Genomic DNA, 26,017 nt, shown 5'->3' on the forward strand with positions numbered 1-26,017 from the left:
TGTCGAGGGCCCAGGTTCAATCCCTGGTCAGGGAACTAAGATCCCAGAAGCTGCGTGGCATGGACAAAAAAAAAAAAAGGGAAAAAGAAAAAAGGAATAGATGAAAAAAACCTTTGCCTAACCCAAGATCTTGAAAGTTTCTCTTCCACGTTTTTTGTCTAAAAGTTTTATTGTTTTATCTCTTGCATTAAAGTCTGTGAGTCATGTTGAGTTAATTTTTGTGTGTGGTGTGAGGTGAGCATCTAAATTCATCTTTTTGCATGTGGATATCCAATTGTCCCAGCACCATCTATTGAACAGACTGTCTTTTTGTCAGTGAATTTCATTGACCTCATCAAAATTCAAAACTTTTACACTTCAAAAAGCAACATTAAGAAAATGAAAAGACAATGATGGACTAGAAATATACTTGCAAAACACATATTTAATAAAGGATTTGTATCCAGAATTTACAAAGAACTCTTACAGCTCAGTCATAAGATGACCATCCAATCAAAACATGGGCAAAAGATGTGGAATAGAGATTTCTTCAGAGAACATACACAAATGGCCAATAATCACATGAAAAGATGCTCAACATCATTAGCTGTTAGGGAAATACAAATCAAAACCATAATAAGATATTAATTCTATCTCCCCAGGAGAAATAAAGGCATGTGTCCTCACAAAAACTTATATACAAATGTTCATATAGCAGCATTATTCATTACAGTCGAAAACTGGAAAACAACCTAAATGTCAATCTACTCGTGAATGGATAGACAAAATTGTGTATCCATACAATGGAATACCATGCAGCAATAATAAGGAACAAACTATTGACACATGCTACACCATGAATGAACTTCAAAAACTTTATGCTGGGAATTCCCTGGCAGCCCAGTGGTTGAAACTCCGAGATTCCACCGCAGGGGGTTTGGGTTCAATCCCTGATCGAGGAACTAAGATCCCACATGCCTCAAGCTATGGCCAAAAAACAGAACGAAACAAAAACATTATGCTAAGTGAAAGAAACTAGGCAGAAGAGACCACATATTATATGATTTCATTTATATGAAATGTCCAGAAAAAGCAAATTTATAGAGACAGGAAATAGAATAGTGGTTGCCTGGGGCAAGGGGTGGGAATGAAAATTAACTGAAAGTGGGCATGAGGTTTCTTGCTGGGGGACAAAAATGTTCTAAAGCTGATTTATGGTGATGGTTGCACCACTTGGTCAAGTTACTAGAAATCATTGAACTGTACACTTGAATTGGGTATATTCTATGATAAGTAAAATATACCTTAATAAAGCTGGGGGTTGGGGAGGAAAGATTAAAAAGCTGCTCTAAGAGAAAGGTAAAATCCTCTGGAGTGGCAACGTTTCTCCCTCATTTGAATCCAGTCTAATTTATTGAGTGTCTACTACAGAATGAGCACTGTTTCAGACCAGATGGTAAACTGCACAGGACTTGGAGTCAGAGTCTTGGTATTCAAATACTGCCCCTGATGTATATTGGCTGAGGCTTGGGATGAGCCACTCAATTGTTCTATGTCTTGGTTTTCTCATTTGTACAACTAAAAATAACAATACCTATTTTGCAACTAAGAATTAGCTCAGCCTTGCTACTATACTTCTATTTGTGTGCCATTCTCCCAATTATAATAATTTGTTAACCATCTGTATTCTCTTATATGCTAGAAACTGTAAGTTCATTTTGTTTATCCCTATACCCCCTAGTACCTGGCAAATGCCTGGAAATAAATGGTGTTTTTTGTTGTTGTTGTTGTTTTTTCTTTTTTGGCTGCACCTCGCGGCATGTGGGATCTTAGTTCCCCAACCAGGATTGAACCTGTGGCCCCCTGCAGTGGAAGCATGGAGTTCTAACCACTGATTGCCAGGGAATTCCCAATAAACATCATTTGAATTCCATTTTTATTTACATTTTAAATTAGCATTTGGGGGATTGTTAACTTACTGGTGTGTACTCTTTTTCCAAATGAAGATGGTATGCTCATCTACCATTAGGAGGAAAAATTAGCCCGTAGGGCAGGACAGGGATGAGCCACCTAAACTCTGCCTGCGTGACTAATTTTTAAGAAGATGCTATCAGGCAGGACCTGATATGACTTTATGACTTTCTTAGGCCCTGGGCACATTTGCCTAAAGTATTTAAAATTGTATTTTATGACTGTGTTGGTATAAAGATGAATATATTAATACTATATGCTACAATACTTTGTTCAACAAAAAGAAATTAAAACATTTCTTATGATTTTAAAAGAAATTAAAACGTTTTCTTGAACCCCTAGAAGTACTGTGGACCCAAGGCACTGAATTCTATGCCTAATGGAGAAGTTGGCCCTGTTATTGGAGCCATGTATTGTCCATGAAATGGGATTTTCCTCTGGATGAACCACTGTAGGCTTAAAATAATGTAAGCCCCTTACCATCTAATGCTTGTGTATTAAAGAAGGAAGAACAATAGCAATGAAAGGACTTGCCCTATCATATATCAAGCTCATGAGGCTTTACTAATAAAGACAGAGTGGAGTTGGCACAGGGATAGACACAGAGCAGCAAAACAGAATAGAAAGTCCCCAGACAGATTCATATAACATGTGGGTATAGAGTGACTTGAACATCAGCAGAACCTTTTCTTTCAACAAATGGTCCTCAGAAGTTGGATATACTATGTGGAAGAACAATAAAACTGGACCCCTATTTCACTCTATACACAAAAATCAATTTCAGGTAGCTGGAGGATCCAAATGCAACAGGCAAAACAGTCAAGCTTTAAGAAGATATTGTAGAATATCTTAGATATTGTAGATATCTTAAAAGTAGAGACAAAAGGTACTGATCACAAAGGAAAAAACTGACGTTTCACTGTTTTTAGAAGGTGCTGTAGAGTTAAAAATCAAGCTATAAATTGAGAGAAGATATGTAATACATAAAACTAACCAAGGACTAGTACAGAGGACATATAAAGAATGCCTATGAATCAGTAAGAAAAAGACACATCAATAGAAAAATGAGCAAAGACTTCAAGCACCTCACGCAAGAGGAAATCCAAGTGGCCAATAAATACATGAAAAGATGATTAACCACTTTCGTAATTAGGGAAATTACATTAAAAATACAGTGAGATGCCATTATATACATGCCAAACTGGCAATGATTTGAAGTGTGACAGCAGTAGATGTTGGCAAAGATTTCAAGCAACACAAACCATCATATGCTGCCAATAGGAGTGTTAATTGATGGCACCACTTTGCAAGTAATTAGAATACATAGAAAAGTAGAAAACGTTCATATCCTATGATCTAGCTATTCCACTCCCTAAGGAAACACTTTTGCATCAAGAGATACGTACAAGACTCTTCAGAGTAGTGTTCTTTGCAAATGACAAGCTGAACACAACTCAAATGTTCATCAACAATAGAATAGATAAATAGGTTATGATGTATTTATATAATGAAATACCGTTTGGCAATGAGAATGAACAAATAATACCTACATGCATCCTGATGGAGGAATCTTCCAAAATGTTGAACAAAAATCTACTGACAGAAGACTCTATCCAATATGATTATATTTCTGTTATGTTCAAAAATATGCAAAACTAAATTATTTTAAGAATACGTACATAGCACAGTGGTTGCCTCTGGGGAGACGGAAGGAGAAGGGATGGGGAAAAACACAAAGGAGGCTACTGGCTGCTGGCAGTGTTTTGTTTTGTTTTTATCCCTTGACTTGGATAGTGGTTATTTCCATAGGTATTTGCTTTATAATTATTTTTTTAATTAATTAATTTGTTTATTTATTTATTTGGGGCTGTGTTGGGTCTCCACTGCTACGCGTGGGCTTTCTCTAGTCGTGGCGAGCGGGGGCTACTCTTCGTTGTGGAGTGCGGGCTTCTCATTTCTCATTACGGTGGCTTCTCTTGTTGCAGAGCACGGGCTCTAGGTGCAAGGGCTTCAGTAGTTCTGGCACGCAGCCTCAGTAGTTGTGGCTCACGGGCTCTAGAGCACAGGCTTAGTAGTCATGGTGTGTGGGCTTAGTTGCTCCGCGGCATGTGGGATCTTCCCGGATCAGAGCTCGAACCCATGTCCCCTGCATTGGCAGGTGGATTCCTAACCAGTGCGCCACCAGGGAAGTCCCTATAATTAATTTTTTAACTATACATAAATATTTTGTGAACTCGCCTGTATTTTGATATATGTCATTGGGAAAAAGGGCAAATTTACCCTTTCAAACTACATATGTGTATGGTATGCAGTGTTACACTTTGAGAACAAGTGGTATCATAGGCCAGGGATCCTATGGTGTAATAGTAATGTTTCAGTCCTTTTGAGTTTTTCTATTTCCCACTGCATTGAATCTACTGTGGGGTTGTTGCTGTGGTGATAGAGCTGCAGCATGCAGCCCCACAGCTGACTTTCGTCTCCAAGAAGGGAAGGGGCAGAGCCAACCCTGATAGAAATCTCTAAGCACTCATATTTTCCCTTCCCTACAATGTCTTGGCCTCCTCTCCTTTGCCTTCCAAGAGTTTAGAGCTCTCATGCTGCCCTCTGTTTGTCCAGAATATTTCATGATGTGCCACATTCAACCCAGGCCTTACTATTTTGTCTCCATTTGCCCCCCAACTACAATTCCTCTGTCCAGGGTGACAGCCATTTAGAAAACAGTTTCCATTAGAATGTATTATTTAACTGTCCCTAAAATGTAACTGTGTTTGTCCCTTTCTTTTTTGATTTGTCCTTTAGCCACTAAACTTCCTGAGGTCAGAATAATCAAAAGTTCCTCTAGCAGGTTTTTCTAAGCTTAGTTCCTCATGGATATTCAAATTATTACTTTACCAAAGCACAGTCTCCTTTTTCCAAATGTGTTGGGAACCCTTTGGCTGGCAGATTTTCCCACTCCCAACCAGATACTGAGAACATGTAAGCTCTTCCTTTACACTGTATATTCCTTGGGTAGGGATTGTATCTTTGCTTTCTTCCCCTATTCTATCCCCAGAGCCTAGCATACTATCTGGCCTGCTGAAGAGGCTCAATAAGCATCTGATGAGTGAATGCATGGGTGGGGGAGAGGGAAGAAAGCCAGTGACCATACTCCTCTGAGGCAGGGCCAGTGAATGAGCTTGTGAGACTCCTATAGCCCACAAAAGAGAAAATGTAACTCGTTAGCAAGTATAAGGAAGAATGGCCCACTCTGCAGAAATGAAGGAAATGCAAGTAATAACAATGAAAAGTCATTTTCACCAGTTGCATTAGCCACAATACTCTATTTTAAGTGATAATATACAGGGCTGGCAAGGATGTGGTAAGACCAACAATCTCAGACCTCAGGCTGGTGGAGGTAAACAGTGATATGATCTTTTAAGAAAGCAATTTGGCAATATGTAACAAGACCATTAAAATATTTATATCCTCTACTCTAGTAATTTCACAATATGTAACAAGACCATTAAAATATTTATATCCTCTACTCTAGTAAATTCCTCTACTCTAGTAATTTCACTTTTCTTGGCTTAGCCAAGAAAATAACCTAAAAGAAAGTCAAGATATTCACTGCAGTTATTCTTTATATTAGCATAAAAGGAAAAGCAATCTTTTAATATAGAAACAAATAAATCATAGCATACTCACATGACAAAGATGTCAAAAAATACTGTGCAACGACATAGGAAATAATCCTGTTAAGTAAAAAAAGTAATATTAAAACTCTATGGGTATTTTTGTTATATCATGTAAAAAATATAACATGGATAAAACATAGAAGGGCATACACTAGAGAATAAACAATGGTTTGTGGGAGAAGTGAGCTTTTAACATGTTTGTTTCTATTTCTGAATTTTCCTTTATGTCATATTTTTCATAGTTAAGCACTAAAAATTCTCAGGATTAAGCCAAATGTATAGGACAGTAGAAAAGACCTGTTTTTCACAATCTCCAGCATTCTTTATAGGAATGCTGTGTAGGAATAAGGACCAGTACCTAACATAGACACATCCAAACTACAGCTAGAAGGTAACAAAAGCAGAATTTGAACTTTCTCTGCTCACTAGTGACAATTTTATTAGGCAATTTCTGGGTTATACGTAGGTGATATTGATCTCTACCTAGAATTCTGTAAAATGTTCCTGTGTCTCAAATTTCAAGGCAGGAGGAATGTGAAGAGGAGAGAGGAGCACTAGGGTTGAAAAATCCATAGAGATCAACTCAATATCCACTTTTGGCCAAAATGAATAAAAAGGGACTAAATTTACCCTCCCATCTGAAACAACCGGAAAAAAAAAAAGACAAAACTACATGAAAAATGACTTTTAAGACCCTGTCATCAGGCAACAAATGACATTGATTCCTGATCAACGGGAAACAAGTAAATGTGATCTTACCATTTTCCCAGCTTACTGCTTGGAGAGTTTCCAGACCATGATGCAGGGAGGGGGAACTGTGGTGGAGCCCAATAGGTCCCCTAAGTTGAGTAGAAGAAACTGAGAGTGAAGGGAGACCAAAGCAGCTAGAGTTCATTGCACCAAGTGCCAGAAGGGAGAGAGCTGCACAGAGAGAGAGAGCCCGAGCTGTGCAGAAGGTCCCCTGAAATGTTCAGCATAGTACTGGTTGATGCATGCATGTGAGCAAACTACTCAGGGCTGGTAAAAAGTACCATCCAAAAGGATGTGAGGGAACATTCACACAGGGCCAGGGCCAGGGACTGTTCCCACCAGCTAGACAGGAAAACCTCACAATTTATCAGGCATTGGTTGGAATACTAAGGAGGGTCTTACCTCAGTAATAGAGAATACTTAGCCCTAGACTGAGCACTACCTCAAAACTGCAAAAAAAAGAAAAAAAGGTATCAAATTGTTTCCAAGTAATTTAACTGCATTCCAGAGTAAAGCTCAAGAATATTTATAGGCAAACTTCCAATTATAAGGTAAATAAGTACTAAGGATGTAATGTACAGCACGATAAATATAACTAACACGGCTGTATTATATATATGAAAGTTGTTAAGACAGTAAATCCTAAGAGTTCTCATCACAAGGAAAAAGATTTTTTCTTTTTCTTTTATTTTGTGTGTATATGAGATGATGGAGGTTCACCAAACTTCTTGTGGTTGTCATTTCATGATGTATGTAAGTCAAATATTATGCTTTATACCTTAAACATATACAATGCTGTATGTCAATTATATCTCCATAAAACTAGAAGAAGAAGAAAAAGTACTTACAGGAATATCCAGCATCCTACAAGATAAAATTAACAATGCCTGACATTCAGTCAAAGATTACTAGGCATGCAGAGGCAGGGAAACACAATTAATATTGAGGAGACTCATTAATCAATCAAACTAACCCAGAACTGACACAGATGTCAGAATTAGCAGAAAAGGACGTCAAAGCAGTTATAAATATATCTCATATTTTCAAAAAATTAAGTAAACATTGAAAATATTAAAAAGACCCAAAATGAACTTCTCAAGGTGACAACTACGATGCTTGAAATGAAAAATACACTGGATATGATTAACAACAGATTAGTCACTAGGGAAGAAAAGATTAATAATTTGAAGACATAGTAATAGAAACTGTCCCCTGTGAAACACAGAGAGAAAAAATAAACTGAAAAGAGCATTAGTGAGCTATGGAACAACTACAAGCAGCTTTTTATACTGAAACTGGAGTGCCTGAAGAGTGGGGGTGGGGGAGACAAAAAATATTTGAAGAAATAAAGGACAGAAACTTCCCAAACTTGATGAAACTTATAAACCCACAGATCCAAGGAGTTCAATGAATCCCCAGCACAGAAATATATAGAAAACCACAACAAAGCATGTCATAATAAAATTGCTTAAAGCCAACAATAAAGAGAAAATCTTAAAAACAGCAAGAGAAAAATTCCTCTGTTATGTACAGAGGAACTAAAATAAACATGACATTATATTCTAATGGGAAACAATATAAGACAGAGGAGCAACATCTTTAAAGTACTGAAAGCTAAGAACTGTCAACCTAGAATTCCATACTCAGCAAAAATATCTTTCAAAAATGAAGGTAAAATAAAGATATTTTCAGACATACAAAATATGAAAGAATTCACCACCAGCAGATTCACACCATAAAAAAATGCTAAAGGAAGTCACTCATATAGATGGGCAATAATACCAGACAGAAGAAAGTCTGAATCTTTACAAAGGATTGAAAACCACTGAGAGAGGTAACTACCTGGGTAAATATATACATTTTTTCTTATTATTTAAATCTATTTAAAAGATAATTGACTTATACAAATATAATAATATATTATGAGGTTTATAATGTATGGAAAAGTAAAACGCATGACGATAGCAAAAGGCCAGGAGGGGAGATATGGAATATATTGTAAAATTCTTGTACTATATATACATGAAGTTGTATAATGCCACTTGAGGTTAGACTGTGATAAGTTAAGATATATACTATAAACCCTAAATCAACCACTAAAAAACCCAAGAGTTATAGTTAATGAGCTACAAGGAAGATAAAATGGAATCATAAAAATACTTAATTAACCCAAAAGAAGGCTGAAAAGAGGAAAAGGGAGACAAAAAATAGATGCAACAAGTTAGAAAATGAATAGCAAGATGAAAGAACCACATCAAGAATCACATTAGGGCTTCCCTGGTGGCGCAGTGGTTGAGAGTCTGCCTGCTGATGCAGGGGACATGGGTTTGTGCCCCGGTCTGGGAAGATCCCACATGCCGTGGAGCGGCTGGGCCCGTGAGCCATGACCGCTGAGCCAGCACGTCCGGAGCCTGTGCTCCGCAACGGGAGAGGCCACAGCAGCGAGAGGCCCGCGTACCGCAAAAAAAAAAAAAAAAAAGAATCACATTAAATGTAAATGATCTAAACACCCCCACTCAGAGAATTCCCCAGCAGTCCAGTGGTTAGGACTCCACACTTTCACTGCTGAGGGCACAGGTTTGATCCCTCGTCAGGGAACTAAGATCCTGCAAGCCGTGTGATGCAGCCCAATGAAAGTAATAATAATAAGTTTTTTTAAATTAAAAAAACACCCCCACTCAAAGGCAAATATTATCAGATTGGAAAAAAGTAAGACCCGACTCTATGCTGCTTACATGAAATACAATTAAAATAAAAAGACACAAACAGGTAAAATGTAAAAGTATTTTTTAAATCTACCATGCTAACAGTAGTCAAAAGAAACCTTGAGTGGCTATATTAGTATCAGGCAAAATAGATTTGGGGATAAAGAATATTACCAAGGATTAAAGAGGTAACCTCATAATGATAAAGGGGTCAATTAATCAAGAGGCCAGAGCAATCCTAAACATTTATGCACCTAACAACAGAGCTTCAAAATACATGAAGAAAAAACTGATAGAATTATTTTAAGAAATACATAAATCCACAGCTATAGCTAGGTATTTCAGTACTTCTCTCTCAACAATTGATAGAACAGGTAAACAGAAAATCAATAAGGATATAGATTATTTGAACAACAGTATCAACCCACTTGACCCAATTGACATCTATGGAACACTTCACGCATCAACAGCAAGATACACATTCTCCTCAAGTTCACATAGAACATTTACCAAGTCAGAGAAAAAAGACATTTTACATACAGAGGAACAGAAATAATTATGTTATCATGGTTATGGGCCATAAAACAAGTCTTAATACACTTGAAAGTATTCAAATAGTACAAAGAATGTTCTTTGCCCAAAGTGAAATTGCACTAGAAATCAGTAACAGAAAGATTTCTGGAAAATCTCTAAAATTTGAAAACTAAATAACACACTTGTAAATAATCCATTGATCAAAATGGAAATTAGCAATATTTTGAATGGAATGGAAATGAAAAAAGAACATATCAGAATTTATGGGATGCCACTAAAGCAGTATTTAGAGGGGAATTTATAGCACTAAACTTGTATTAGAGAAGAAGAAATCTCTTGAGTCAATGAACTTAGCTTCCACTTTAAAAAACTAGGAAAAATAAGACAAAGTTAAAACCAAAGTAAAGAGAAGAAAGGAAATAATAAAGATCAAAGTGGCAATCGGTGAAACAGAAAACAGAAAAACAATGGAAAAATTGATAAAACCAGAAACTACTTCTTTGAGAAAATCAGTAAAATTGATACAGCTCTAACCAGACAGGAAAATGAAAGAGAAGACACAAATTACCTATATAGGGAATGAGAGAGGTGACATCACTGTAGATTTGAAAGATATTAAAAGGATAATAAGGGAATGTTAGGAACAGTTTTATACCAATAAATTTGACAACTTAGATGAGATGAACAATTTCCTTGAAAGACACAAATTATAAAAGCTTACATGAGAAGAAATACACATGAATAGCCCAGTATCTATTAAATACATTGAAAATGTGGTTAAAATCTTTCCTAAAAAAACAAAACAAAACAAAAAAACCCTCTAAAATGGGCAGAAGACCTAAATAGACATTTCTCCAAAGAAGATATACAGATTGCCAACAAACACATGAAAGGATGCTCAACATCATTAATCATTAGGGAAATGCAAATCAAAAGTACAATGAGGTATCATATCACACCAGTCAGAATGGCCATCATCAAAAAATCTACAAACAATAAATGCTGGAGAGGGTGTGGAGAAAAGGGAACCCTCTTGCACTGTTGGTGGGAATGTAAACTGTTACAGCCACTATGGAGAACAGTATGGAGGTTCCTTAAAATACTAAAAATAGAACTACCATATGACCCAGCAATCCCACTACTGGGCATATACCCTGAGAAAACCATAATTCAAAAAGAGTCATGTACCACAATGTTCATTGCAGCTCTATTTACAATAGCCAGGACATGGAAGTAACCTAAGTGTCCATCAACAGATGAATGGATAAAGAAGATGTGGTGCATATATACAATGGGATATTACTCAGCCATAAAAAGAAAGGAAATTGAGTTATTTGTAGTGAGGTGGATGGACCTAGAGTCTGTCATACAGAGTGAAGTAAGTCAGAAAGAGAAAAACAAATACCATATGCTATCACATATATATGGAATCTAAAAAATAAAAAAAAAATGGTTCTGAAGAACCTAAGGGCAGGACAGGAATAAAGACACAGATGTAGAGAATGGACTTGAGGACACGGGGAGGGGGAAGGGTAAACTGGGACGAAGTGAGAGAGTGGCATGGATTTATATATACTACCAAATATAAAATAGATAGTTGGTGGGAAGCAGCTGCATAGCACAGGGAGATCAGCTCTGTGCTTTGTGCCCACCTAGAGGGGTGGGATCGGGAAGGTGGGAGGGAGATGCAAGAGGGAGGAGATATGGGGATATATGTATATGTATAGCTGATTCACTTTGTTATAAAGCAGAAACTAACACACAATTGTAAATCAATTACACTCCAATAAAGATGTTAAAAAAAAAATAAATAAAATAGCTACAAAAACCTTAAAAAAAAACAACCCTTTAGGCCCAGATGGCTTTACTGATAGATTCCACCTTTAAGGAAGAAATAATACTAGTTCTACACAAACTTCCAAATAATTGAAGAGAATGGACTACTTCCTAACTCATTCTAGACAGCATTACATTGATACCAAATCAAAGACATTATAAGAAAAGTTCAAACCAATATCCTTCATGAAATAAATACAAAATTTAGTAAGCAAATTTTAGCATATTGAACCCAACAATATGTTAAAAGGATAATATATCATGACCAAGTAGAGTTTATCCTAGGAATGCATGATTGGTTTAACATTTGAATACCAATCAATGTAATTTACCATGTTAACAAACTAAACTAAAACCATATTATTATCTCAACAGATGCAGAAAAAAGCTTTGACAAAATTCAATATTTATTCCTGATAAAGACTCTTAACAAACTAGGAAAAGAAGGGAACTCCCTCCACCTGATCATGGTCATCTGCAAAAAACCCCACAGCTAACATACTTAGTGATAAAAGACTAAATCCTCTCTCCCTAAGATCAGAACAAGATAGGCATGTCCGCTCTTACTACTTCTGTTCAATATTGTACTGCAGGTTCTAGCCAGTGCAGTCAGGCAAGGAAAAAAAAAAGACATCCAATTTGGAAATGAAGAAGTAAAACTGTCTTTATTCATAGTAGATTTTCTATGGAGAAAATCCAATGAAATCTACAAAAATGCTAAACTGAGTTTAGCAACATTGCAGGATACAAGATCAATATACAAATATCAATTGTACTTCTATATATCAACAATGCATTATCAGAAATTAAGATTTTTAAAATAACTACCATTTATAATAGCATTAAAAACATGAAAAAAAAAGGGTGGGGGGCTTCCCTGGTGGCGCAGTGGTTGAGAGTCCGCCTGCCAATGCAGGGGACGTGGGTTCGTGCCCCGGTCTGGGAGGATCCCATGTGCCGCGGAGCGGCAGGGCCCGTGAGCCATGGCCGCTGAGCCTGCGCGTCTGGAGCAAAAAAAAAAAAAAGAAAACTTAATGATAAGAAAATAACCTAATTTTTAAAATGCACAAAAGATATATGATGGTAAGTAAGCACATGAAAAGATGCTTAACACCATTAGTCATTGGGAAAATGCAAATTAAAACAACAATGGGATTTTCCACATACTTAGAATGGCTAAAATTAAAAGACTGACTATACCAAATGTTGGTGTGGGTGTGGAGGAATTGGAACTCTTCTACACTGCTGAGAATGTAAAATAGTAAAACCACTTTGGGAAACAGTTTGACAGTTTCTTAAAAAGTTAAACATACACCTACCAGATAGTCTAGCCATTCCATTCCTAGATATTTACCCAAGAGAAAAGGAGTATACGCAACAAACATTTGTGCACAAATGTTCATAGCAGCGTTATTTGTAATAGCCAAAAACTGGAAACAACCCAAATGTCCATCCAGGTGAATGTTTATCCAGGTGAACAGATAAATAAATTGTTATATACAACTCAATAAATAGTAATGAGCTATTGATATTCATAACAATATGGATGGATTTCAAAATGATTAAGGCAATAATTCACTCAAAAGAAGCCAGACAAAAGGAAAAAAATATCATTCTATTTGTATAAAACTCTAGGAAATGCAAGCTAATCTAAAGCAGCTCAGGGAATTCCCTGGCAGTCCAGTGGTTAGGACTCTACGCTTCCACTGCTGGGATCCGGTGTTCAAACCCTGGTTGGGGAACTAAGATCCCACAAGCCGTATGGCCAAATGAATAAATAAAGCAGATCAGTGATTGTTTACAGCAAGGGAAACGCAGGAAAGAGGGATGACAAGGAGATTTAGAGGTGATGAATGTGTTCACTATTTTGACTGTGGTGATGGTTTCACAAGTATATACATATGTCAAAACTTATCAGATTGCATACCTTAAGTATGTGCAATTTATTGTCAATTATGCCTCAATAAAGCTGTTTAAAAAATGAATAGTGTAAGAACAGGTTAGGAAGATATCTGACTTAACATTAATTATAGGGGTAATTGTGTTTTAATTATCATGTTTTAATTAAATACTACTTTTTGAGTCAAAAGTAAAATATGGCTGACAAATAAATGATGCAGCCTCAGCATGCATTAATAGAAATATTGTGTCTTATTAGAAGAACATTAATTGTAGTCTGAATGTGAAAATAGGTCTAGAGTACTTTACTCAGGAAAGAAGCAAATTATGTAGGCTAAGTTTAATACAGGTGCCAAGGGCAAAAAGAGAGCTTGTAAAGATTTAAGCTCTCAAGCATCTGGAAAACACTTGAGATTTAGCAAGACAAATATTTATTGAATATCTACTGTGTTCTAGGCACTTGCTAAATATGTTAATCGCTACCGAGAGGTAGGTTTTAGGACCATTTTGCAGATCATGAATCAGAATCTCAGAAAAGGTTAATATTTGGCTTTTTTAAAAAAGAGTTATTAAGTGAAAAAACCAGAATTCAGATTCTTTCAACTTGCTACTTAAATAGCTGCCTTTTTTAAAAAAATTATTTATTTTATTTTTGGCTGTGTTGGGTCTTCGTTGCTGAGAGTGGGCTTTCTCTAGCTGCGGCAAGCGGGGGCTGCTCTTCGTTGCGGTGCGTGGGCTTCTCATTTTGGTGGCTTCTCTTTGTTGTGGAGCACAGGCTCTAGGCGCACAGGCTTCAGTAGTTGCAGCACGTGGGCTCAGTAGTTGTGGCTTGTGGGCTCTAGAGCGCAGGCTCAGTAATTGTGGTACACGGGCTTAGTTACTCTGCGGCATGTAGGATCTTCCCGGACCAGGGCTCGAATTCGTGTCCCCTGCATTGGCAGGCGGATTCTTAACCACTGCGACACCAGGGAGGTCCACATTGCTCCCTTTTTTAGAAAGTTTTTGCCCCCCAGTGATTTTGCACTAACAGAGAATTATTGAACTATTGCATAAAGAAGATAAGGAAGTCGTTTCGGCTTCTCTTTTTCCACTCTATTTCTTTAACCATGATGTGGCAGACATTGTGCCAGGAGCTGGGAATGCCCTCAAGGAGCTCATGACCTAGTGGCAAAAATAGGAAATTACAAACTCCTACAACATAGAGCATAGAGCTGTGACTTGCTCAAGGAATTTTCCAAGTTTGCAAATCCTCCAATGCTTAAAAGGTCACTCACTAGTAGAGATAATCAGGCCTTGGTGAGATACAGATGCTGGGCAATCAGTTGCTTACTCACTATCTAAGCACCAGATTCTGCACAACAGCCTGCAGTTCAGATTCATGTCTGAGCAAGATCACAGGCTATTGCATTTTGGACACTGGGGCTGCTCCCAAATAATCAAAAACACTAGTGTTAAATGCTGAATGTGCCAATGTCACCATACCTGATAAATTCAAGAATAGAAGCATGCGCAAGGTGGTAAAGATTAGGGAATAACAGAAAAGGATTTACATTTTGGAAAGTTAACTCTGACCTTACCTAATGCCTAACGGTGCTTTCTGACTGCATGCTTACAGCATATGGCCTTTTGTGACTGGCTTTTTTCACTTGACGTAATGTTTTCAAGGTTCCTCCATGTTGTAGCATGTATCAGTACTTCATTCCTTTTTGCTGCTGAAATATCCCATTTTATGGATATACCATATTTTATTTTTCCATTTATTTGTTGATGGACATTTAGGTTGTTTCTACTTTGGGGCTATTATGAATAATGCTGCTATGAACATTTGGGTACAGATTTTTTTATGGGCATGTGTTTTCACTTCCCTCTCATTTTATAGCTAGGAGTGGAATTGCTGAGTTATATGGTAACTCTGTGTCTATCCATTTGAGGAATTATTTTCCAAAGTGGCTGCACCATTTTACATTCCTACCAGTAATGTGTGAGGGTTCCAATTTCTCCATATCCTGGTCAACACTTGTTATTGTCTGTCTTGTTTTGTTTTAGCCATCCTAGTGGGTGTAAAGTAGTACCTTATTGTGGTTTTGATTTGTGTTTCTCCAATGGCTAATGATGTTGAGCATGTTTTCATGTGCTAATTGGCTATCTGTACATCTTCTTTGGAGACGTGTCTATTACAAATCATTTGCCCATTTTTCAGTTGGGTTATTTGTCTCTCTATTATTGAGTTGTAAGAGTTCTTTATACATTCTGGATACAAGTCCTTTACCAGATATATGAGTTACAAATATTTCTCCCACTATATGAGTTGTCTCTTTCTTGATGGTGTCCTTTGAAGCACAAATTTTTTTTTATCATGATGAAGTCCAATTCATCTATTTTTTTTTTCTTTTGTTGCTTGTACTTTTGGTGTCACATCTAAGAAACCATTGCCTAATCCAAGGCCATGAAGATTTACTGCTATGTTTTCTTCTAAGAGTGTTATAGTTTTAACTCTTACATTTAGATCTATAATCCATTTTTGGTTAATCTCTATATATGGTGTGAGGAAGAGGTCCAACTTCATTCTTATGCATGTGGATATCCAGTTTTCCCATAACATTTGTTGAAAAGACTATTTTTTAATACATTGAATTTTCTTGGCACTCACTCATTTCAAAATTCATTTGCCCATTAAATGTAAGGTTTTATTTCTGGATTCTCAATGCTATTCCGATGATCTGTACATCTTTCATTATGCCAGTGCTGCACTGATTGATAATTGTAGCTTTGTATGAAGTTCTGAAATGGGTAAGTATGAATCCTCTAGCTTTGCTTTTCTTTTTTGAGATGATTTTGGCTATTCTGGGCCTCTTGCATTTCCATATGAATTTTAGAATTAACTTGTCAATTTCTACAAAGCAACCAGCTTGAATTTTGGTATGGCTTGCTGAATCTATTGAATCTGTAGAACAATTTGAGGAGTATTGCTGTATTAACTATGTTAAGTCTTCCAATCCATGAGCATGGAATGTCTTTCCATTTATTTAGGTCTTTAAAAATTTCTTCTAACAATGTTTTATCGTTTTCAAAGTATAAGTTTTACACTTCTCTTACTAAATTTATTCCTAGTTATTTTTTCTGATGCTATTGTAAATGGAACTTTTATGTTAATTTTATTTTTGTGTTGTTCATTGCAAGTACATAGAAATACAATTGACTTGTATATTGATCTTGTATCCTGCAACTTTGGTTAATTCATGTATTAGCTTTAGTAGTTTTATAGTGTATTCCTTAGTATTTCCTTTTTGTCCATTTTATCTGAGTCATCTAATTTGATGTCTTTATGAGTTAAGTAGGGCTGCCATAACAAAATAGCACAGACTGAGTGGCTTAAATAACAAAAATTTATTCTCTCACAGCTCTGGAAGTTGCAAGTCCAAGATCAAGGTGCAGCAGGGTGTTTTTTTTTTCTGAGGCCTCTTTCCTTGGCTTGTAGATAACCAGCTGCCTTCTTGCTATATCCTCACATGGCCTTTCCTCTGTGCATGCACATCCCTGTTGTCTCTTCCTCTTTTTTAAAGGACACCAGTCATATTAGATTAGAACTCTACCCTTATGACCTCATTTAACCTTAATTACTTCTTTAAGGACTCTATATACTGTCACATTCTAAGGTACTAGAGATTAGGGCTTCAACATATGATTTGTGGGGACAGGGGCACAATTCAGTCCATAACAAAGGCGTACAATTGTTTATAGTATTCCTCTATAATTCGTTTTATTTCTGTAAGTTTGCTAGCAATGCCCTCTTTTTCACCTCGACTTTAGTAATTTGCATCTTTTCTCTTTATTTCTTGGTCAGTCTGGCTAAAGTGTTGTCAATTTTGTTGATCTACTCAAAGAACAAACTTTTGGTTTTGCCAGTTTTCCCTATTGTTTCTCTATTCCCTACTTCATTCATTTCTGCTCTAGTCTTTATTATTTCCTTTCTTCTACTTATTTTGGGTTTAGTTTACTTTTCTTACTTCTTTTTACTTGAGATTTTCTTCCTTTTCATTTATTTATTTTTTAAATTTTTATTTTATATTGGAGTACAGTTGATTTACAATGTTGTGGTAGTTTCAGATGTACAGCAAAGTGATTCAGTTATACATATACATATATCTATTCTTTTTCAGATTCTTTTCCCATTTAAGTTATTACAGAATATTGAGTAGAGTTCCCTGTGCTATAGAGTACGTCCTTGTTGATTATTTATTTTATATTTAGTAGTGTGCATATGTTAATCCCAAACCCCTAATTTATCCCTCCCCCTGAACCTTTCCCTTCGGTAACCATAAATTGTTTTCTAAGTCTGTGAGTCTGTTTCTGTTTTGTAAATAATTTCATTTATATCATTGTTTTAGATTCCACATACAAGTGATATCATATGATATTTGTTTTTCTCTGACTTACTTCACTTAGTATGATAATGTCTAGGTCCATCCATGTTGCTGCAAATGGCATTATTTCATTCTTTTTTATGGCTGAGTAATATTCCATTGTATATATGTACAACATCTTCTTTATCCATTCATCTGTCAATGGACATTTAGGTTGCTTCCATGTCTCGGCTATTGTAAATAGTGCTGCAATGAATATTGGGTACATGTATCTTTTCAAATTATGGTTTTCCCCAGATATATGTTCAGGAGTGGGATTGCTGGATCATATGGTAACTCTATTTTTAGTTTTTTAAGGAAACTCCATACTGTTCTCCGTAGTGGCTGTACCAATTTACATTCCCATCAACAGTGTGGGAGGGTTCCCTTTTCTCCACACCCTCTCCAGCATTTATTGTTTGTAGACATTTTTATGATGGCCATTCTGACTGGTGTGAGGTGATACCTCTTGGTAGTTTTTATTTGCATTTCTCTAATAATTAGCGATATTGAGCATCTTTTCATGTGCTTTTTGGCCATCTTTATGTCTTTTTTGGAGAAATATCTATTTAGATCTTCTGCCCTTTCTTCCTTTTTTTTTATTTTGGCCATGCTGCACAGCTTGTGGGATCTTAGTTCCCCAACCAGGGATTGAACAGGGACCCATGACAGTGAAAGTGCTGAGTCCTAACCACTGACTGGACCGCCAGGGAAGTCCCCCTTTTTAATATAGGCATTTACAGCCATAAATATTCCTCTAAGCACTTTTTAAACAGTATCTCATAAGTTTTCAGTTGTCGTGGTTTCATTTTCATTTATCTTAAAGTGATATCTAATTCCCCTTGTGATTTCTTTGATCTATTGATTATTTAGTAATGCATTGTTTAATTGCCACAAATTTGTGAATTTCTCAAATTTCCTTGTTATTGATCACTCATTTGATTCCATTGAGGTTAGAGATTGTATTTTGTATGATTTTAATTCTTTTAAGTTTATTGAGGCTTGTTTTATCACCTAACATATTGTCTATCCTGGAGAATGTTTCCTGTGCACTAGAAAAGAATGTATATTCTGCTTTTGTTCAGGGAATGTTCTGTTGATATCAGTTACATCTAATTGGTTTATAGTGCTGCTCAAGTCTTCTATTTCCTTCTTGACTGTCTCCCTAGTTATTCTATCCATTATTGAAAGTGGGGTACTGAAGTCTCAAACTGTTATCATCAAATTGCCTATTTCTCTCTTCAGTTTTGTCAGAATTTGCTTCATGAATTTGGGGCTCTGTTGTTTATATGTTTATAATTGTTATGTCTCCCTGGTGGATTGACACTTTTATCATTATAAAATGTCCTTTTTCTTCTCTAGTAATAATATTTTCTTAAAGTCCATTTTTTCTGGTATTAGTATGGTCACTCCAGCTCTCTTCTAGCTACTGTTTGCATATATAGTGTGTTTTGTCATACAGAATTTTTAAAGTTTTATGTAGCTGAATATATAAATTTTTTATGGCTTCTGCATTTTGAACAATAGTTTGGCCTTTTCCATTTCAAGGTGATAATTGACTCTCCCATGTTTTCTCCTATTATTTCTGTATCTTCAGTTTTTAAGTTTCTACTTTTGGTCCATTTGATTTTGTTTGGTACTTGGTGTAAGTTGTAGATCCAACTTAATTTTTTCTTATATGTCCAATTGCCACAGCACAGTTTATTGAATGGTTCATCTTCATTGCTGCTTTGGGCTGGTACCTTTATCTTATACTAAATTCTTATGTGTATTTGCATCTGCTTCTTACTGTCTTTTTTCTTCCATTGTTCTGTTTGTCTACTAATGCACTAGGACCACAGTATTTTATAGACTGTGGCTTTATAAGTCTTTATATCATCATGTTAGCCTCTTGTCATTTCTCTTATTTTTCAGAATGTTTCTTGCTATTCTTGTGTGCTTATTTTTTTCATATCAACATTACATCAATTTGCTTACTTAAACAATTTGCTTACTTACTAATAATTCTAATAGTAATTCTAATAATATCTAAACCTGTTGGTATTTTCCTAGGATCATATTAAATTTATGAATTAACTTAGATTGATTGGCATTTTTTTGACATTGAATATTTCTGATCTGAAACATGGTTGTCTTAATGTTTGTACAGGCCTATTTTCAAGGTCTTCAGAAAAAATTTTTAATTTTTAAAAATCTTTAATATGAAAAGTTAAAAATAGAGAGAATAATATCACGGACCATCACTGTGGACCTATTACCCAGCTTAAATAATTATGAACACATGGCCATATTTTCAGTATTACTGCCTCTCTCCCTCCCTCCCTCAATGTTTTACAACAAATCCCAGGCATTATATAAGAAATATGATCAATTTTTCTTCATATAGTTGTGTACATTTCTTATTAAGCTTATTCCTAGGCCTTTTATCTAACTGTTGTTCATTGTTTTTATATAGGAAGATTTATTTCTGTACATTGATTTTGTACACTTTTGTTATTATTTAAATATTTGTTTGTTCTAATTTGAATTCATTGACTTGAAAAGGTTACCACCCTTTATAATTTGCTAACCAGATTTCACCTGTATGCTCACCTGAACTGTTAGAAATATGCTAAAATTCTAGGTATAAACTAGTGTAGTAAGCTACTAGTCTTGCACCAAACAACATATTTGTGACCTGAAACGTAATAACCAACCTGTGTGGTGACATGTCAAATTTACCTGGAATTCCTGTCCTGTAAGGTTCTCTGTTAATACCTGAAAAACTCAGGTTGTCTTCAGGTTCCTGTCACTTTATAATGTTTTATGTGCAGTTGCTGGCCTCTATTCTTCCTGTAGACCTTAAAATCACTCCCTGATGTAAGTCAGTCCCTCAGAGAGGCACATAACTCTTCTGAGCCAGTAGGGAACCATTTCAGTCTTTTGAGTTCTTATGATAAGCACTGATCAGATGTATCAGGAATCACATTGTGGCATGAGCACTAATATTTTAGATAGTTTCTAATGTAGCACCGTCAGTATCCTGCACCTTAGAACAGGATACTCTCAGAGTTTTTCAAACTCTCAGAGTTTTAACAGTCCCTTTGACACTTTCCTGTGTTACCTGATTAAGCTGTTCTGCTGGTGTAGAGTCAGGGATTTGGGGTCTATTTTATTCATTTCAGAAAATTCTAGTTGCCTGGAGCCTTTATCTTTCCCATAACCTGCCTCTGAAATGGCATATGGTTTTTCTGCCAAATAAGAATTTTCTTTTGGATATCTCTGGTATTACATAAGGAAAAATTCTAGTTTATTCCAAATATTAAAGCAACTTTTCTTCAGAGAAAAGTTCTTTCCCCTACATTGCAATGACTTAGCTTACACGACACTTTTCAAATGACAAACTTATCTGGATAGAGATAAATATATCTCATTAAAATATGGCTTTAAGGGAAGCTGTGGAGACAGTTTTAATATGGCACATGATGATATCCTTGATGCCACGTCATACGACCAAGTTACATGGCTACCATTATTTAAGGTAATAGTACCAGCCTCATTGAGTTCATATAGGAATTAGGTGAATTGATATATTTAAAGTGCTTAAACTTAAAACTAGTACCTAGCACGTAGTACCCACTGGTGAGTGTTTGTTAAATACATAAAAAAGAAAATAAAACCTATGTACAGAGAAATGGACTTTCTTAAAATAGATCAAGGGAAAAACTGAAATTCTATAGTCTACTATAGTCTCTCTCAGCTCACTCTTGTTGAATTAACTTCCTTCCTGCATATATAGTTTCTAATTTGAACAACCTCTTTCATTTTAAAGATTCGCCGGTTCTCAGTCCAGCTAATTCTGCAATCAATTTAAGTGGAGCTCAGGACCTGACCTGGAATAAGAATGTTGTGAAGCCACTGGCTTTATCTTTGCAGGTTGTAGGGAAGACTTTTGCTGCAGGTGATGTTTTCCTCACTTATATATATATTTTTAATTTATTTATTTTTAATTTATTTTTGGCTGTGTTGGGTCTTTGTTGCTGAGCACAGGCTTTCTCTAGTTGTGGTGAGCGGGGGCTACTCTTTGTTGCGGTGCACAGGCTTCTCATTGCAGTGGCTTCTCTTGTTGCGGAGCACGGGCTCTAGGCGCACGGGCTTCAGTAGTTGTGGCATGCGGGCTCAGTAGTTGTGGCACACGGGCTTAGTTGCTCCATGGCATGTGGGATCTTCCCGGACCAGGGCTCAAACCCGTGTCCCCTGCATTGGCAGGCAGATTCCTAACCACTGTGTCACCAGGGAAGCCCTCCTCACTTATATTTATTTGGTAAATACCTAGTCCATAAAAGACTTGTGTGAAATTTAATTGACAATTTGGTAGAAGAAAACAGAAGCTCCTTCTTTGCCAGTTGAAGGCAAAAGTGGGGCTGTCTACTATAATGCACGTTTATACAAAGCTTTGTGTTTTCTGTGTTACATCCAGAAGAGTCAGTGAATGACATTTGGCACACAGGGGAGAAAAAGCAGGTTGATTCTGTTCAATAAAAATTTCTTGGATACCTGCTATACTGAGGAACTGGGGATAGATACTAAGATAAATAAGGCTCAGTCCCTGACCTCTAATGTACTTGTAACCTTGCAGAGGAGATCAACCTAAAAGAAGATATTTTCAGTGTACTGCAATAAATACATAATATCCTAGGGGAGCACAGAGGAGGGGGGGTTAGCCCAGCATTTTAGGGAGTAATTGAGAACGGGTTCTTGGGGACTTCCCTGGTGGTCCAGTGGTTAAGATGCCGCGCTTCCAATGCAGGGGGCGTGGGTTCAAACCCTGGTCAGAGAATAGGGGAAAGACATTTCAAATTCAGGGAAAAGCAGGAGCAGAGCTTGAAAGGAAAAGGAAAGGAAAGAAGCAGCATGACATGTGCAGGAACTTCCAGCAGTTTGGACTCGTTAGAAACATACAATGTAAAACTCAGGGAGTAGCGGGAGGTGAGCAAGAGGCAGAAAAGGGAAAGGTCATAGGAGGTCAGGATAAGAAGTATGGATTTCACTCTATAACTTATGGCACAGGGGAGTGACATGGTCTTATTTTAACTTAAGCTAGATCATTTTGGCAGCAAAAAGAAAGCGTTGGGAATACAAGTTGCAGGTCGTTCAATAGTCTGGTTGAGAAATGATGAGGTCCTTGACCAGGGTGAAAATAGGTTGGAGAGGAGGAGACAGATTGGAGAGCTACTCAGGATGTAAAATGAGCAGACTTGACTGATTAATGGGAGTGTAAAACAGAAGAATGGGTTTCAGTTGACGTCCATCTTTCTGGGCTAATGGTTAGTACCATTGCTTGAGATAGGGAATACAGCAAGGGAAGCAGGTTCCCCAGGAGGAGATTGTGAGTTCAATTTTGGACATGATGAGTTTGAAATACCCATCAGGCATCCAAGTGGTGCTACTCAACGGTAATTTAATTTATCGTAGGAGGAAAACAGGACTAATGGTATAAAGTTGAGCCACCAGCATATGGTTAAAATCACCATGTAAATAGTGTCAGCCAAGGAGAAATGTAGGGTAAGGCAAGCTATGAACTAAAGGCAGACCCGTAGAAAATTTCAGTGTTTAAGAAAAAGAAATGGTCAGAGAGGTAGAAGAAAAATAAAGAGAAAGAGAACCTATCATTCTTGGAAACTTTCCAACAGTTAGGTATCATCATTTATCCAGACCACTTTTGTTCTTACTCTGGTCCAACAATTCTTGCAGAATCTGCCTTCTGTTTAGATTACAGACTGGAACAAACTGAGTCCAAGTTTTTACAGCATAGAAGAAAAATTAATGAAATTATGGATCTTGGCAGTAATTATCATGACTGCTAAAACCATCAGATGAGAGGCTGATGAACAACTTTGTAAATTGAAGATTAGGCTGACAACTCTTAAACCCACGGATGAATCTTTACATCACAGGAAAAGAGAAAACTGGTCATTATGTGCCTCTTAATGGAAGTATACAATAGGACTTATGAGATACTCTTGCCAAAAAAAATCAAACTTGAATCTGAGCAAACATCTATATCTAATGATTAGTTTAGGAATTAGAGGAGACATCAAATGACACCATGGATATCCAATCAGCAAAATACAGGAAATGAGAAATTCTGCCAGGTTTTCAGCAAATTAATTGTTAGAAAGAAAAAGAAGAATAATTCTATAGATTAAAAGAGGTTTAAGGGACATAGCAACTAAATTCAGTGTGTGGATATTTTTTGAACCCCAGTTTGAACAAGAAATGTAAAAAGCCATTTCTGAGCTGATTGGGAGAAATTTGAATACTGATGGGATATTTGATATTAAGAAATTATTGATCATTGTTAATGTTAAATATAAAAAAGATCACGGTTATGTTTTTTAAGAGTCCTTTTCTTTTAGAAACACATACAAAAGTATTTATGGATGAAATGATATGACAAATGAGTTTGCTTCAAAATAATCCAGAGCCCATATGTGTGTCTGTGGGTGGGAGGGGAAAGATAGGGAGTATATGTAAAGCAGGATTGGCCACATGTTGGTAAGTGTTGAAGCTGGGTGATGGGTACATAGTTTATATACCATTGTCTCTGCTTTTATATATGTTTGAAAATTTCCATGATAAAAGGTAAAAAAAAAAAAGTTTTCTCTTCTTTTCTACCCACCATCTCCAAAGACTTCACTGAAAATAATTCTAAAAGATATCTTGGGGTCCTAGAAAATTATTTTGGGTGACATTTCATGTTAGTTAAAGTAGTACTCTGTTGGTTGTAGTTGGATCTGTACAACTGGGCTGTTCCGTCAGTGGGATTTCTTTGAATCCTATGTGAGGTTTGTCATATGGTTGCAGCATCACAGAAAGCAGTGTCCTGCCCAGACTCTGTTTTGAGTGGCTCCTCTTGTGTACCACAGATGCTGCTAATGGAAACAGTAGCCATGGAGGAAAGAGCAGTGCGTCTAGCTCCACTCCAGCCCGCCCAGGGAATTACTCTTTGTCACCAAGACCTAGCTTTGCCTCAGGAGACCAAGGTACAATACCCATCTTAGAGTTTTGAAATAACACTTAATTATGGAAGAAGTGCTCCAGAGAGTTTGGAATGATTAATTATCTGGCAGCACACTCCCAGTTTTTCCTTAGCTTCTCGTACAATGTTTTGAAAATTTATGATTGGTATGAACAATTATGATTAACATATCTTGGTGATTCTACAAGGGTGGGCCTACCTAGGAAATAACATTGAAACAAATATATAAGAAGTGTCTTGAAAAGCCATGGGCTTTGATGACCAAAGTGCAGGGTTCAAAGTTCCTCTCTGTGTGTGACTCTGGGTAAATGTGAGCCTTCCTTTCACCATCTACAGAATGGGTATAACAAAGTAGTTGTCCTACAACTTCACAGGGTTGTTGATAGAATCAGATGAAATAATCTGGGTGAAACGGTACATTGTAAAACAGCCTGCAGCTGTTAGTGCTGTTAGTGTGTGACTTTTTCTAACTTTATCTTTACCTCTAGAAAAGTGACTTCGACTTTCTGGGTATAATCATAGTAAAGGTCCTATGTTACTTCGGCTTCTTTCCCTTCTTCCATGACTAAGGACAAGGCTCATCTTTCTTTTTGTATTCAGCTACCATGTTCATTTCTGGACCACCAAAGAAACGACACCGAGGATGGTATCCTGGGTCACCTGTCCCCCAATCTGGTTTAGTTGTACCTATTCCTGCAGTTCGCCCTCTTTCAAGAACTGGTAAGATTTCAACAGAAGATGGGTTTTAAGTTTCCTTAAATTAACAAAGGTATCTGCTACTCTCGTTCTTTCCATGAACCCTTGAAAATAAATTTCCTTAACTAACTTTTGTGTCCAGTACTATAGCAGCTAATATTTTGTCCCCATCACATCTGCCATCCCTATAAGCACATGTGCCATCACAAAAGATCTTGATTCACCATCTGTCTTTGTTTTACACTATAGTGTCAATAAACCACTCTTTATATAGGGCATGATGCTACCAATCCATTATAGAGCATAAATGAACTTGCTTTGCCAATAGTGGTATTTGATGTATCCTCCTGTGATCTGGTTCGTTATGTGACCTATACTTACTATTTCTGAATTGGATGGTTCAGTCTGTACTAGAATCCTGAAAAACCAACTGGTTCTCCTTTATAATATCCAAGCTGTGGCCATTTGGTACTTACAATTAAATGTTCAAATGCTCATCTACCTTGCTGTATGAAACACAGACAAATGTAAATATACCAATTCTAAGAC

The 26,017-nt window shown here is 36.6% G+C and overlaps 1 protein-coding gene across 5 annotated transcripts in view; it reads left to right on the forward strand.

Annotated features, from left to right (window-relative positions):
• Positions 1-26,017, forward strand: part of GREB1L (GREB1 like retinoic acid receptor coactivator) — a 260,136-nt gene that overhangs the window by 166,344 nt on the left and 67,775 nt on the right. For 3 of the 5 annotated variants that reach the window (XM_027127567.1, XM_027127568.1, XM_027127572.1), the window contains exons 8-10: positions 21,563-21,691; positions 24,660-24,776; positions 25,373-25,492. In XM_027127567.1, the coding sequence (XP_026983368.1) occupies positions 21,563-21,691; positions 24,660-24,776; positions 25,373-25,492 (366 nt within the window). The remainder of the gene's footprint in view (positions 1-21,562; positions 21,692-24,659; positions 24,777-25,372; positions 25,493-26,017) is intronic. The other 2 variants (XM_027127569.1, XM_027127570.1) reach the window with 1 other exon arrangement.

The sequence above is a fragment of the Aethalodelphis obliquidens genome, unplaced genomic scaffold, assembly GCF_003676395.1.
Source record: "Aethalodelphis obliquidens isolate GAN/ISIS:26980383/991018 unplaced genomic scaffold, ASM367639v1 scaffold32, whole genome shotgun sequence".
Classification (NCBI taxonomy): domain Eukaryota; kingdom Metazoa; phylum Chordata; class Mammalia; order Artiodactyla; family Delphinidae; genus Aethalodelphis; species Aethalodelphis obliquidens.